The 15,840-nt window shown below is 43.9% G+C and overlaps 1 protein-coding gene across 14 annotated transcripts in view; it reads right to left on the bottom strand.

Moving 5' to 3' along the window:
• dlg1b (discs large MAGUK scaffold protein 1b) overlaps window positions 1-5,459 on the bottom strand; it is a 106,956-nt gene extending 101,497 nt beyond the window's left edge. For 4 of the 14 annotated variants that reach the window (XM_031559515.2, XM_031559519.2, XM_012826369.3 and 1 more), the window contains exons 1-2: window positions 4,660-5,456; window positions 4,096-4,227 (exon numbers count right to left, since the gene is read on the bottom strand). In XM_031559515.2, the coding sequence (XP_031415375.1) occupies window positions 4,096-4,227; window positions 4,660-4,678 (151 nt within the window). In that variant the 5' untranslated portion in view covers window positions 4,679-5,456. Of the gene's footprint in view, window positions 1-4,095; window positions 4,228-4,659 lie in introns of all 14 variants that reach the window. The other 10 variants (XM_012826370.3, XM_031559516.2, XM_031559518.2 and 7 more) reach the window with 4 other exon arrangements.
• Between the last annotated feature and the right edge of the window lie 10,381 nt (window positions 5,460-15,840).

Below are 15,840 nucleotides of genomic sequence, written 5' to 3'. Positions count from 1 at the left end.
GTTTAGTGGAGAGTGCTGGTGTGTTTAAAATTTGCTTTTTTTTTTTTTCAAAATAATCCCTTGTCTATGATGGGCTGCTGCTGCACTGGTGGGAGGTCTAAAAGTTCACCAAAAGTGACCTGAAATGCTCTTAAATGTGAAAAAAAACAGTGAAGGAACACAATTTGGCAAAACAGAAAAGTTACTACCACTTCGTTTACATGCATTTAAACAGACTACATGGAAAGACAATGAGCCAAAAACAGCAAGTACAATCTCTATGTTAATCTTCTGTTCTTGAATCCACCAAAGCCGTCAAGGGGAGGGAGTTCCTGTGGGTTTGCCATGTATCAAGTCCGTGGGAAAAAGTCCAGTGATGGAGCCGATATCGTATGAAAGCAGAGTAAAACGAGCCAAGGGGGAGAATGTAACAGGATGACAATCTCAGAGAGACAACGTGTCGAGGGCCATCCCCCACAGCCAACCCACATAACAAAAGCCCCAGCAGTCACCTGTGCACAAACCGAGGCAGTGACAATGTGCCGGTGTGGGAGAGCAAATTAGTCCCGTCATCGTCCCCTAGTCTGTGCCGTCTCTGCCACGTGTTGATCACATTTCAGCGATTAGACCAACAATAGTACACAGGGCCGTGGACCGCTGGCGGGTCAGCAGCGCAACAGAAGAATGGAGAGGGGGGGGGGGGGGGGCGGGTTAAATGTCACAACATTTCATAAATAAGTAAAGAGTTCTCTGCAGGGTACTTCGTTTTGACACACTGTACATTTTCATTGTAGTAAAAGCCAACAAGTGAGTTTGCAGAAAAAACGATGCCAGCACTGAAATTAAATCACCACTGTGGCTCGAACCTACCCATTTGGATACTTGCCAGCCTGACATCAGAGTCCATAAAAATACATGACAAACGGCACTCAACAGTCTACTTAAAAGGGCAACTTGATTGTGAGGCATACTTAATGCCCAGCAATGAAGACATTTATCGCATCACAATCAGCATCCCCACAACCACAACCTGTTTAACCCCCCTCTCTCTGTCCACTGTTCACTCCACTGAGGGAGTACAGGAAGCTCAAATGGGAATCTGTCTCACTCATTTTTTAGTCTTTCACCGAGCCACCTGAACTTTGCACCGGTATCAAATGTACATTACACTAGTGCCCGCTAGATAAAGAGGGTGTGGTCTGAGCGAGCAGAAATGCACGTGTGTTACAAGTTCAAAGTTCGGTAGCCTCTTCCTGGTTTGAGGGTAACTTGTTACAAATCAGAATCTCCTTCAAGACAGTAGCATGAGCTCCCAGAAGCATGAGAGCTTCAGGGTGAGTCTGAGGGGTCTTGTCTATCCACAGACTGAACTCTTCAGGGTGAGTCTGAGAGGCGTTGTCTATCCACAGACTGAACTCTTCAGGGTGAGTCTGAGAGGCGTTGTCTATCCACAGACTGAACTCTTCAGGGTGAGTCTGAGAGGCGTTGTCTATCCACAGACTGAACTGCATGAGAGCTTTAGGGTGAGTCTGAGAGGACTTGTCTATCCACAGACTGAACTGCAGGCCCTGATTACACACGGGCCGCTGAATCAGCCAAACTCTCAGGTACTCCCATGTTCCTCCCTCCCTTCCTTCCTTCCTTCCTCGGCAAGCCAGCCATAACAAGCGCTGAGGTTATCTGTTGTGGCTGTGGCCCAGGTCTCTGAGGGGCTCATGTTTGCCATGCTGCCACGGGGGAGCTGACTGTGGCAAGACCCTCCTTGCACAGAGCACTGCATTGATGTTGGACAAAATGGGTCTCTGTCGCCGAGGGTTACCATTACAGCATTCCACAGAGCCTGCCTATTCTCCGTGGCCCCAGGATGGACAGTGGCCACCCGATCTTTTCCATACACAGAGCACTAACTATTGGCGTGGAGTTCTTGTGTCACAGTGTTGAGTAATGCAAACAGTCACGCTGTGATATGACTGAACATCACAAACTAAAGTGACAGAACTGTGTGTGCTTTTTCTAGAAGGGATGCCTTATAGCAATGGTTTCTTTTTCTTACCGTTCTAATTAGAATGACTAGCAAAGTGGACAGGCTGCAAAAAAAAGCTTACCATATAGAGTGAGCCGGTGAAATTAAAGGCCTGTGCAGCTGTGCCAACATGAGTTTGCTCTGAAGGAAATTACATTAAAAAACAAAAACAGTTTTTTCAGCATGACACAATCTGATTAAAGAATGCTCTTGTGCAGCTTTCAAACAGAGTAAAAAAAGATTTAAGGGCATTATTTTCAGCATCAGTTTGGTTTCAGTTCAGTAACGTCACCCCTCCATCAGTAATATGCATGTGCTTGAAGTCGAACCTGGCGTATCCTCCGAGCCAAATATAGACGAGAGTAGCAAGCAGGCAGGAGGGGAGGCAGGCAGGCAGGCAGGCAGAGGGAGACTTGCTCTGCTCCTGTTAACTCTCATTCTTGTTACGCAGAGAAAGAGAGAGAGAGAGAGAGAGAGAGAGAGGGAGAGAGAGAGAGAGAGAGAGAGAGAGATCAGTGAGATCCACTGGTCATGGAGTCAGACTGCAGTACTGCCGCCACCACCACCACCACCGCTGCTGCAGCAGCAGCTCTCTGGGTGAAACTGCCATAAATCATCAGGGCTGAGGGATTAGGACTTGGGTAATCATGTCAACAGACAGATTACATTGTGTTTGTCCCTTCATGTACATATCTTGGGGTAGGAGTCGAATTGGAAAACTGTCATTAAAATTCATTTTTCATTAGCGACCATCTCAAGCAGTGGGCGACGTCTGTGTAAACAGCTGCCGCAAATGACAGAAAGGGTTTGATTTTTGTATGGGGGGGGGGTTCGAGTGTACAGTAAGCATGCCCTGTGTACACAAGAAGATATGTGTGTGTGTGTGTGTGTGTGTGTGTGTGTGTGTGTGTGTGTGTGTTTGTGTGTGAGGGTATGCACGCATGTGACCATGTTTGCAATGTGGAATGGCTGCACAAGTCATAAACCTAACTGGCAAGGTGTCAAGTCCACCATAATGCAGCAGTAAGCTGCCTGCAAAGAAGTCATGGAGAGACTAGCACTGTCAACTATCTGCCAAAAGACTAAATGCATAATGGGTCAGATTTGGTGCGAATGCTATGAGTAGGGTACTAACATGTTCTAAAGTAGCCACACAAATCTCTTACCAACACAGTACAATTTTTCCAAAGTAACTGGACCATACATGACATTGTTAAAGTCACATTTGAAGGTCATTCATATCACCTGATGATCTGAGAACTTCCGAGTGTAGGAAAATTAACACCAAGAGTCTTACACTTTAGGTTGAAGATACTAAGAGATACTGGCAGACTGCCAAATACACTCCTGGGAAACTCAAACAGGCCTTTCAACATTCCTCCTGGGTGGTTGGTTAGCTGTTTTGTTTGCTGTCAGTTAGGCTGCAAGGAAAAAATCTGTCCCAGTTTCCCAGGAATTACTCCAGCTTTTTACACAGCAGATGCTCATCAAAGGGCATGTTTACCTTCGCTTATGCTAACAAATAATCTACAAAGTATCCTTCAGCCACCAAACTAAAAGTTTACCCAAGTAAAACAATTATAAATTTGCCATGCTATCAAAACTGTACCTGTACCTTTTGACACCTGTGATAAATGAAGATGAAAGCAAGTTCAGTTGCATTCTGTGTTCTGTTTCCAGTACACTTAGGCTAACAGACCACGGTCCTACTAAAACTGAGGTTAGTGTAAAGAGCATCCCACAATAAGCACAGGAAGACCCAGAGATCCTGGGCTGGGGGCCTTTTACCACCTTACATCCCGGTGTGATCGTCTGTGACTTCCACATATGACTGGGAGTCGGGATCCAAAGACAAAGGACCACTAGATGGTAGCTATAAATAATACACTTCAAAAGTTGTTTATCAGCAATATCCTGGTGTTCATTTCAGCACTTATAGAGCAACTGTCAACCCTGACCGTGAAAGATAGGATGATATGCCAGTCTTAAACTTCCTACACTGAAACAAGAGGTAGCCTACTGTCCTGGACTCCCACTAGGGGGTCATTTCATTTTGAAATCAATGGGCAAAAGGACTTAGAGATGTACTGTACCTATAAGTGCCTGGAAGAGGTTACTCTGGAAGATGTCGATAACCCTCTGGATGGAGTGTCTCAGTTGTCTGTCCTCTGTATTGTTCAATTTCGTCCGATATTCTTCCAGGAGCAAGAGAGCTCGTTGCGCGTCTGGGGAACAACCAAAAAAGTTTGTTATGTTGGCTGCAGCACCTGGGAGCCGAACATGCAAGGCCCAACACTACCGCCTTTTCCCTGAACTGCAATCAAACATGAGACAGTCGGTGGCCGTAATGTTTCAATTCTTTAAAAAAAAAACACTACACGACTGCTCAAGTCAGGATTTGATGAAATTGTAAAGAATACACAACATGTATAAATCACAGCTAAATCGTCTGACTCGATAACTGAAATATCACTGTGGGACCAGGTAGACGTCTAGTGCTAAATATACATCCCTCTGCAGACTTCTTGACTATAACCACACTGTCACTGGCGAGGGAAGAGTAATAACTGGGTGGTCCTAATTGGTACATTTTTCGGCAGTAGTGTATCCGTTCTCGGCCGAGTTTGCGACAATTACATTAGTGAAGGTCCACTTACCTTTTTTTCGTACGGGCATGATTAGGCTGAATCGAGCCAAAATGTATCCAGCTAGCGGACCAGGCGTTGATTCGAATGTTAACACACACGACTATACCCTCCTGTTTCTGGGCGTCCAACCCTAGTGTCAAGGGGTAACTGAAGTGCCTTTTGCATGTAACCTGCGGATTTCACTTACAACAACGATAGTTCAAACAGATCGCTACGATATAAAAAGAACCGCCACACTGGGTGGGCGTCCAGGTCCCCGCTAAACACAACAGCCACCAGCGGTACCACCACGAACCAACTAGCAGCTGCACTTCTTGAACCTGACAACGTTGAAAGAGGGACGCCACGACACCACATATGCAATAGAAAGTCCTCTTCGAAAAGGGTCCGGACAGTACTTCAGTTCCATTCAAGGCCGACGAACACTGCCATTCAACCACCAAGACGCATGTTTACTTTGTGCATTGCTAATTTTGCTCCCACTAAGAATAATTTGAGATTTTTGCAGTCGCTGGCTGCCAGAGGATTTACAAAACTCAAAAATGCAAATCCAGTTCAGTGGCACACACAAAATTGGATCTGTTGATTCGCGATTTTAATCCTCACTTCCGCAGTCGTCCTTACAGTTCCCCTTCTGAAATGAAAGATTGTTTTCCCTCACGTCAAACTTCTTTCGTTATCTCCTCCTCTTTTTTTCTTCCTATGTGTCAGAAATTCCAAACTTTCCTCCAAAATGGCGTCCTAGGGCTGGAAATATATCACGTGACCTCAAACCCTACCCTTGACCACCCAATCATGGGACTGTGTTACCCTACCTTTCAGCTTAGGGAAGGTGAGACTTAGGAGTTTCTTAAAGGAGACAATCGTGAGCAGGGCATTTCATACATTCGGGACATACGGCTTAATGCAACATGCTTCAAACTAATTAAAACGACTGGCAGGGATTGGACCCTTTTCACGATACTTAACTAAATGTAATACTGACGAAGTTGTAACAATCATTTTCACCAGGACTCTGAAAGGCATGTTTTAATTTAAACCACTGACTCAAATTCTGACTGACTCTAACTTGTGTAGCAGTTATGGGTAATGGAGTTAACCTATGTAAATTGTAGTTTTAAAATTAGGTATTTAGATTGTGATAATATATATGTAAAAAAAAATGTTTGACATTAATATGAACTGTTTTAGACAAATGTGCCATGAATGTGTTTATAACATTATGCAAAAATATCTTTGCAATGTATCTTGGTTTTACAGTAATCTGAGAGCAGCATTATAAAAGCAAAGAAATACAAGAACAGATTTCTTGCACTTTTTTGGTTATTTGCTTTAAAATACACAATACAGATGAGATTGTGTCCTAAAGGAAACCTTTTTTAAAAAAAGGTTTCTGTGAAGTGAAGTGCTGTCATACACTGTATCATCCAGTACATTCCTGGCAAAGAGTCATTCATTTTTAATAAGTACCTTTAATATAACCCAGATCCACCTAGTGCACTCAAGACTTCCTGAATTCCCCCCTTTTGTAGATTAGGCACTTGGTCAGAGCCTACAACGTTCAGATGGCATATGCCTATTGTATGCCAAATAAAATCACCATTTTCATCCCCTGGCAATAGTACATACAGACAGAAACAACTAGAGCCCTGGCTCAGATTGGAAAACAGTCCTGGTAAAAGAGTGAGGTATTTTTAGCTGCTTATATTTTATGAATAACCCTCCCTGAACAAATGTGTCTATGCTTGGGTTAGGAAGCCTTGCATTGTACCAAACCACCATAAAGCTGCCAAAATACTTCTACAATTTTAAAGTGAGAACTGACAGAATGTCTGGAGCTGAAACCTTAACTGAGCCAGTGTTCAGTGATAACACTGTTCTCACTGCATTTTACCCTTCTATAAATTAACTACATATGCATTGCATGCACTGCATAATGAAATGACTCCTTCAGCATCACTTTATGTACTGTTTTGTTATTGGTATCTCGTTGGAAGTGTTTACAGACTGAAAGATGCAGGCTTACCCCTGTAAGAGAATATCTTGTAATGCTATTTATATTCATATTATTTAATGGCACTTGTAAATCACATTATAGAATCCATCACATGGCATTGTTAGAGCTGTCTGGTCTGCTACAAAATTAATATGATTATAGCAGCTGTAGTTGTATCCCTCTCTGGATAAAACTGCTTATAATTAATCTTGGCATAAATGTAGGCTTTAGCAACCACACATTTTAATATGTGGTCACATTTGTCAGCCACAAGGCAGGCCAGACTGCCCGAGCGGTATTAACAGGGGTCTCAGAGCATCATTGCTAGCCTCATCGTTGTCTCCTCCACCGTCTTTGGTGAGTTAGCATTTGTATGAAGAAGCTGCTGATGACATGGTTTTGTTCATGCTGCTTCCGTCATTTAAGTTACAACCTTAATTGTTGTAATGGTGTAGGAAACATGCCTCTCAGTAATTACTGATTTGATGGCCAGAATGAAAGTAGTGTATCGAATACAAGACTGACCATTCTTAACAGCCCAACCTATGCCACTGCATATGCAACATTTTGGAGTTTTTTTTACATTTAATGCCATACACAGATTCTGAGAGCAGAAGGTTAATGGTCTCTGACAAATACTTCTGCCACATCACAGAGAAGCGTGAGCAGGCTAAACTATCTGACTAAAAAAATCAGTTTCTCATGCTGATTTAAGATGTCGTCACAGAAATTGTAGATTTTCATTTTACGTGGCTCAACTAAGTAAAAAGACAGGGCAAAATACATCACAGACAGCCCAGTATTCACCATTTGCACATACTTGTTTCATCACATTAGCATATACACATATTGAAAGGCAGTACAAAATCATAAAAACTAGTTTTTACACAACATTTCTTTTCATTTGAAAGGAATTCTTTTTTTTTTTCATTTGAAAGCAAACACTTACCTCGAAGGTCTATCTGCCCTCGATTCACATATCATTCAACATTGTCATTTTCATGTATTTGTGTTTGGTGAAGGCACATCCCCACAGGGCCAAAATAGCATTAATGTCATTGATAAAATGTTGAATGGACACAATGGCACGATGGCTCTATTTCAAGGTGCACAGTTGGCCAGAGCTGTGCCCTGTCTCCCTGTCTGTGGAACCAGAGGGGATTTCCTTGTAATCTACTCAAGTCCCTTGCTTCTCAGAGCACGAGAGATGGCAGTCCGGGGCTGGGGCTTAAAGTGTTGAGAATGGCCAGATGGTGCTATCAAATCCTACCTTACATAATGAAATAAGTCTGTTAATTTAATCCTGTCCATAGCAAGTATTGATACAGAAGACAACCAACCTTATCCACCTTATGCTTGGAGATGATTGAGGGAAGATGTGGAAGTTCTAAGTGTGTTGGTCTTGGCATGTCACAGAAAGGAGGCACGGAATAGTGACTTGGTTTGGTGGTTTGGTGATTTGACACAAGGATCGGATGTTTTGGAAATGTCGCCTAAATACCAGATGTAGCTTGCCATGACGTTTATATCGTTCTGCTGTACTTGTGTATAAGTGATTTGTCTCTGGACCACAGACTAATTCAGGAAACACGCACACCTGTCAGTGCCATTAATTCAATTAGTAAAAAATGAATTAAAACTTGTGTTGGCCAAACACGATTTCAGCTAAATGTAATATTCAGGGATCTTTTCAAGAAACACACCTTGGTTTACTATTCCATATTTGTGGGAAGAAAACTACACCCATGATACACAATACAGCATTCCAATGTCATGCTTTAATAAAAACACAGTTGCAAACCAAACTGACATTCCAGTGTTTTCTGATTAAATAGTAATTTGATTCTCTTTGGTATTGTGAACACAAACACGGAAGCAATTGGTAATTTGCATAGACCTCAATGGATATCATTTACAATTATGATGAAAACAATGCAGTCCTTGTAATGCTGTGGCAGTGGAGCCTTATTATAAGCTGTCTTCACTTGATTGCCACTCGATTTTGACTAATCCCTGCCTTGCAAAGATAATCTAAAACAATGGCTTTAACTAGCTGCTTATTCCAAGGGATTAATCCTGAAACCGTACACATCAAACCATAAAGCAAATAGACAAGTGTGAACCCTCCAGATTAGCTGTAAACACCCAGACACCTGCTGTGGCTTTAGCTGGGGGATAACAAAATGATGAAACGGTACACACTTAATGGAATCAAGTCCATCACTATCACACAGATACCCATCCACTGTGGATGCACACTCAGTCCCTCACTGACCAATGGTGGCATAATATGACATAACAATGATCTCCGCTGAAAAAGGGTTTTGCAGTCACACTCTGTAACATTTTGAAGCTACAGTACAGTATAATAAATCTTAGCACACACTGCGCTGGACTGGACTTGTGAGAGAGCAACACACAGGCTCTGATGGAGATAATTTCCAAACACTCTTAAAGACTTAAGAATATAATTATCATTATTAAATTATTAAATACCTTATATGAATCATGTACTTATGTAATGCAGGAACATGGCTTTTCTGTGTTTCTGCGTGTGTGTAACTTTGATTAACTGGCGCCACTTATTGTTTTCTCGACCCTGAGAAAATACAAGAAGCTCAGTCGAGAACTTTATTTTGACTGTGATGTTAAACATTCATGGCGTCAGCATTAGATAAATCTTGAGTATATAAACCTTGTGGTTTGTGAGTGAAATTGCTTCACTTTCAGCCTTGTGCTGGTAGTGAGCCCGATTGCAATTGTTGTTTGTCTAATAAATATAGTCCTGAGGTAACAAGGGTGAATTTTCACCTAACAGGCTCTTTGCCTCTGCATGATGTTCAACTAGTGCAGTAACAGGCATGGGATGTCATGCTTCCATGTGCTGTTCTTCCTTAATACACTAGATTGCTATAACCATCATGACAAGATGGTCATATCTTTGTTATAGTCTGATTGGTTTAGTTTTGTGCTGGTCCTTCCAGGTTTAAGGCCAGCCTCAAAGCAAGATCACAGTCTTCACATTGAATCTCTTTGTAGCAATGTCTCACCATATTCACCCTCTCACCATATTCACCCTCTCATGCTTCCATGCAGACAGACTATCACTATCTTTAGCAGTTGGGTGGTCTGTCCTCTACTTCAACTGCATCTATCACCTCCATATGTCAGACCCTGCCTGGCCTGATTGCATGGGTTTAACAGCATAGGTGCAAAAAAGAAGAGGGGAAATATGAGCAGCAGGTCTATTCCAGAATATTTGGGATGAACAGATGCTCTCAGAGTCATTCATCATTATCTTTATAGATAATCTGTTTCTATGTTTGGGTGCATGTCTGTGTGTGTGTGTGTGTGTGTGTGTGTGTGTGTGTGTGTGTGTGTGTGTGTGTGTGTGTGTGTGTGTGTGTGTGTGTGTCTGTGTGCGTGCGTGCGTGTGTGTGTGTGTGTGTGTGTGTGTGTGTGTGTGTGTGTGTCTGTGTGTGTGTGTGTGTGTGTGTGTGTGTGTGTGTGTGTGTGTGTGTGTGTGTGTGTGTGTGTGTGTGTGTGTGTGTGTGTGTGTGTGTGTGTGTGCGTGGGTGTGTGCGTGTGTGTGTGCGCGCCCACGCATGAAAATGACAACATCCCCTCTCTGGCCTGTTCGGGGCCCATGTGACATCTCATTAATAGAATGCCTTTGCACATGGAGTGCCCCTTCTGTGTCTGTCTGCCGCCATATGTTGTCAAACCCCCCTGAATCTGGTTAGCAGTTGCCTTGCCAGCCTGTGATAGCTCAGTACAGACACAAAGTGTAAACATCGGATAAATGGCATGTGTGAAATTCCAATCATTACTGAAATTCCTGCTTAACAGAGTAGACTCCTCTGGAATGGCCTTTAAGGTCATCCTATTCTCCTCTGATGGGGCCATTGTTTTTAGCACAGACCATATAATGAGGTGAGAGGTGGTGATACCACAGTCGCACCTGGGTGCTGACTCATGGGAACCAGAGGGCTAACAGATACTTTAATATAATTATAATACAATAATTAACAACAAGGAAACTTCAGTCAGTTGTTATTCGCACAAACGACACGTGCATATATATATAGTGGCGACACAGGACACACACGCGGGCCTGAGGTCGCTGTGAATTTACTTTCTGCATTTCTCCCATCCTGGACTGTCCTTCCTCCAGGACCCCCAGGAGCAGTGGGCAGCCTTTAGGCGACCGGGGACCAAGCCAAGTGATCCGTCTTGGTCAGAGACGGACAGTTCAGTTCTTCTGCATGTTTTTCTGTTGGGGTTCTTAGTGGAGGAAACCCCTTGGCAAGCACCTGAGCCACCCTCCCACCGTAAATATAATTATATTAAACTAAAAGATATGATCATAATAAATATATAGTAGATTTTCACAGCAGAATTGAATAGACATGTGCAGGACATGGATATATTAATGGAAATATTAATGTGTCTCCATTTTGTATGTTTAAATGTATTTAACATGGTAGGAGGCTTACAACTACTAACATTTTCAAAGTGTAGGTGGGTCTACCTATAGGTCTGCACTAACTTCACAGTCAAAATTTGCTGTAATTGGTCAAGAAGTGTGATTTACTCTACTTTCTACTATGTTCAGAAAGTGTGCGTGTCTTTAGATTTTTAATAAAACAGGTGAGGAGAAGGCTAAAAATAACCTCAAGAACTAAATTTAGACTGATCGGAGCAAGGTTTCTCTTCGATGTCAGGCAACAGTATATTTAGTCATCACAGCTCACCATCAGCTCACATGTAATCACAGCTCAACTTTCATTCATCTTCTTGTCTTGTTTTCTGTAACCAATGTGATCCTTCTGATTGGTATGTATTGTTATGAGTGCGTAAACACAAGTGGTAATAAGTTGATTACGTTTAGTCCTGTGCTGTGACTATCATGCTATCAGTCGAGGGGACCCTGTTACAACATCAATCAAAGATTACAACGATAGCCGATATGTGCTGAATTGGAGGAGTACAGCCTTGCATTTAGATTACAAAAATTGGGGTTGCAGTGTCAGTCGAAGGATGTCATTGATTCCGAAGGCAATTAAATAAATAGCAAGAAGAATCCAACATGCCCACTTTCAATTGTGCACATCAATGTGGATTGGCAGCTGATGACCTTTCTATCGGCAGAGCAGAGAGGGAGAGAGAGAGAGAGCATGCGGAAACTGCCGACTCAGGCTACGTGTCTCGCCAGATTCTGAGAAGTAGCTTTGCAGGGTAATCCTCCACGAGGAAAGGCAGACAAAGTCAATTCCAGATCCCACACAATGTGATTCCAGTCAACACAGGCGTTTATGTTTTGGGCGTTCACTGGGCCAGTGTAGCCATGGCCACATCCCGCAGGAGGAGAAGGAGCCGTTGTGCTGCCGTGGAGGCCCAGGGAGCTTAGTGAATGGGCCCTGGTCAAAAGGCCGCCTCCCTGCACACAGACTTGTGGTGTCTGGTTGCCCCTGACGAGAGTGAATGCAAGACAAGACAATGACTGTGCACACACTCTCTCTCTCACACACACACACACACACACATGCATGCACACATACACACAGACGGGCATACACATTTACACACAGACATCACTGTCTTCCTTTCTCTTAAATACTCTGTCTTGTGTCTCTTATTCTTCACGAGACACACTTAAAGGGGTGCATAGACACACAAACACACACAGATGCACATGATGCACATTCTGTCCTCCAAGCACCCAACATACTCTGACACACATGCAAAACATGGTAACGCTACCACCGGAGTGCCTTTGGCCATGTACCAGGCAGCACAAAAGCTCTTTGAGTTCCTGAAAGAGAGCTCAGCTCAGCTTAGCCCAGGGGACGGGCCTGACTGCAGAGAGAGAGAGAGAGAGAGAGGGAGAGGTAGAGAGAGAGAGAGAGAGAGAGGGAGATAGAGAGAGAGAAAGAAGGGGAGGGAGAGAGATGGAGAGGGGGAGGGATAGAGCGGAAGAGATAGAGTGAGTGAGGAGGGGGGGGAGCAGGGCCTCCACTCTCCGCACACTCACCCCTCCCTGTACAAACAAACACACACACACACACACACACACACACACACACACACATACCAACATTACCTCTCATGCAGAGACACACTCTCTTTCTCTCTCACTGTCTCTCATGCATAGAAAAAAACACACTACACCAAAAGAACATAATCACGCACTTACCCCAAGACATTTTACCCCAAAGCACAGACACACACCCAAAACACGTATCCCCCTCAACATACAGACATACAGATTGTCATTTTCTCACACATTCTTTCACACACTCAAAATGCCAATACACATTCACATGTCGATATATCCATGCATGCATGCACACACGTACACAAACAGGCATTAGGACACTAGTTCAATATAGTTTATTCATAACTAAATCCCCCCACACACATCCCTCTCTGCATAACACTCTGCATTATCTCCGACACACTTTCTCTGCCTCTGTACCCCAAAAAATGCCTCCCCCCCGCCAACCCACACACACACACACACACTCTCTCTCTCTCAGACACACACACACACACACACACACACACACACACACTCCTTTTTCTCCAAAACATGCACCTACCATACATTTACTTTTCTCCAGGGAAGGGCCTGAAACCCCAAAACACACTACTCCTGCTCATATGTACACACACATAAAAAAAAATTGTCACACATACACACATGCACACACAAAATCTATTTGTATTACCACACCCTTTCCTGGAAATGATATTAATGAAGTAAAATAAGCTTTAATTTTCATTATTAATTGATCATTAATTTCATTAATACCTGACTGTGTCAAATATTAAGTTCCATTCCTGTGTGGTGGCGTGTATCACTGCCTAGTACCCATGCTCTCAGTCAGGAGCTGAGGAAGTAGAGATGTAATGTTGTTCTGCTGCAGTAAATACACCTTTGTGGGGGGGAATTACCATATGGCAGACCTGCAGTCGGCCAAGAGAATCTGTGAGTACGCCGAGTGTCAGAGGATCTGACGGGGGTGTGAATGGAGTGGGCGTTTCCCTGAGTCACCTTGAGTGTAGCAAACAAACAAATAGCACTTTAGCATCCATGCGCAAAGCTTCAGATGAGCTCTCTACTGAGAGGTTACTAACCTGCAGCGTTCTACTGAGATGTTACTAACCTGGGGGTCTCTACTGAGATGTTACTAACCTGGGGGTCTCTACTGAGATGTTACTAACCTGGGGGTCTCTACTGAGAGGTTACTAACCTGGGGGTCTCTACTGAGATGTTACTAACCTGGGGGTCTCTACTGAGATGTTACTAACCTGGGGGTCTCTACTGAGAGGTTACTAACCTGGGGGTCTCTACTGAGATGTTACTAACCTGGGGGTCTCTACTGAGATGTTACTAACCTGGGGGTCTCTGCTGAGATGTTACTAACCTGGGGGTCTCTGCTGAGAGGTTACTAACCTGCAGCGCTCTACTGAGATGTTACTAAACTGCAGCGCTCTACTGAGATGTTACTAACCTGGGGGTCTCTACTGAGATGTTACTAACCTGCAGCGCTCTACTGAGATGTTACTAAACTGCAGCGCTCTACTGAGATGTTACTAACCTGGGGGTCTCTGCTGAGATGTTACTAACCTGGGGGTCTCTACTGAGATGTTACTAACCTGGGGGTCTCTACTGAGATGTTACTAACCTGCAGCGCTCTGCTGAGATGTTACTAACCTGGGGGTCTCTGCTGAGATGTTACTAACCTGGGGGTCTCAACTGAGAGGTTACTAACCTGGGGGTCTCTACTGAGATGTTACTAACCTGGGGGTCTCTGCTGAGATGTTACTAACCTGGGGGTCTCTACTGAGATGTTACTAACCTGGGGGTCTCTACTGAGATGTTACTAACCTGGGGGTCTCTACTGAGATGTTACTAACCTGGGGGTCTCTACTGAGAGGTTACTAACCTGGGGGTCTCTACTGAGATGTTACTAACCTGGGGGTCTCTGCTGAGATGTTACTAACCTGGGGGTCTCTACTGAGATGTTACTAACCTGGGGGTCTCTGCTGAGATGTTACTAACCTGGGGGTCTCTGCTGAGAGGTTACTAACCTGCAGCGCTCTACTGAGATGTTACTAAACTGCAGCGCTCTACTGAGATGTTACTAACCTGGGGGTCTCTACTGAGATGTTACTAACCTGCAGCGCTCTACTGAGATGTTACTAAACTGCAGCGCTCTACTGAGATGTTACTAACCTGGGGGTCTCTGCTGAGATGTTACTAACCTGGGGGTCTCTACTGAGATGTTACTAACCTGGGGGTCTCTACTGAGGGTTTGCTGATAGGACCTTATGCAGAATAGGCATGTATGCATGTAGCCACTCCTCTTTTGCCACCCTACTATACAGGAGCCAGACAGATACAGAGAGCAAAATGATAAAGCAGCATTTGTTTTAACAGTGACCACAGCACCAGTGATAATCATGGGTGAACTACCACTATTACTGTTTTTCAGCCAGATGTATACTTCACGAGCACTGAATAAGTGAACTAAGCAGGGTGTGCATACACCACTGCTGAATGTGCAGTCTCCACTTTCTCCTGAGCAAGCACGTTCCCCATGTTTCTGTTGTACAGATTGTTGACATTTATCTCTGCATGGCAAAAAACAGCTCAGTCTGAGGGCTTCGTGTTTCGAGGGCTCTGCAAGTATCAAGCTGTCTTCACTGTTTCCTGTGTGTAAGCATCATGACAATCATCTCCGCTTTAATACATGTCTTTGATGTTCCTTAGTTATGCTAATCTCTCTGTCCCTCCTACCACTCCAACCACCACCCACCCTTCCCTGTCTCTTTCTGTCTGTCTGTCTGTCTGTCTCTGTGTGTCTGACTCTCTGTCTTTCAACAAAAGCAAAGACAGATCTAAAAAGGTACCATCCTTTGGCCAGTTTCCAACGCTATTGAAGAAGAGTGCCTTTGATGTTTGGAAAATGAAAGTGTTTTTTTAATTTTATGAAATACCAAGCCGACAAAGCCGACCATCCTTAATCACAACATGAAGCCATTTAGCAGCCAGACATATCATCTCCCAGTAGCATCTCTGGCGGCCATGCTAATAAACATTGGGGTGGGGGGGGGGGGGGGGGTCAAAGACGAAGGCTCATACGTCTGGCCTTGCATGAGCCGTTTGACAAGGGTTAGGCACTTCT

This window comes from Clupea harengus, chromosome 22 (genome assembly GCF_900700415.2).
Source record: "Clupea harengus chromosome 22, Ch_v2.0.2, whole genome shotgun sequence".
In the NCBI taxonomy this organism is placed as follows: Eukaryota; Metazoa; Chordata; class Actinopteri; order Clupeiformes; family Clupeidae; genus Clupea; species Clupea harengus.
Note: the sequence above shows the minus strand (reverse complement) of the source record. Positions and strands in the feature narration are given on the sequence as shown.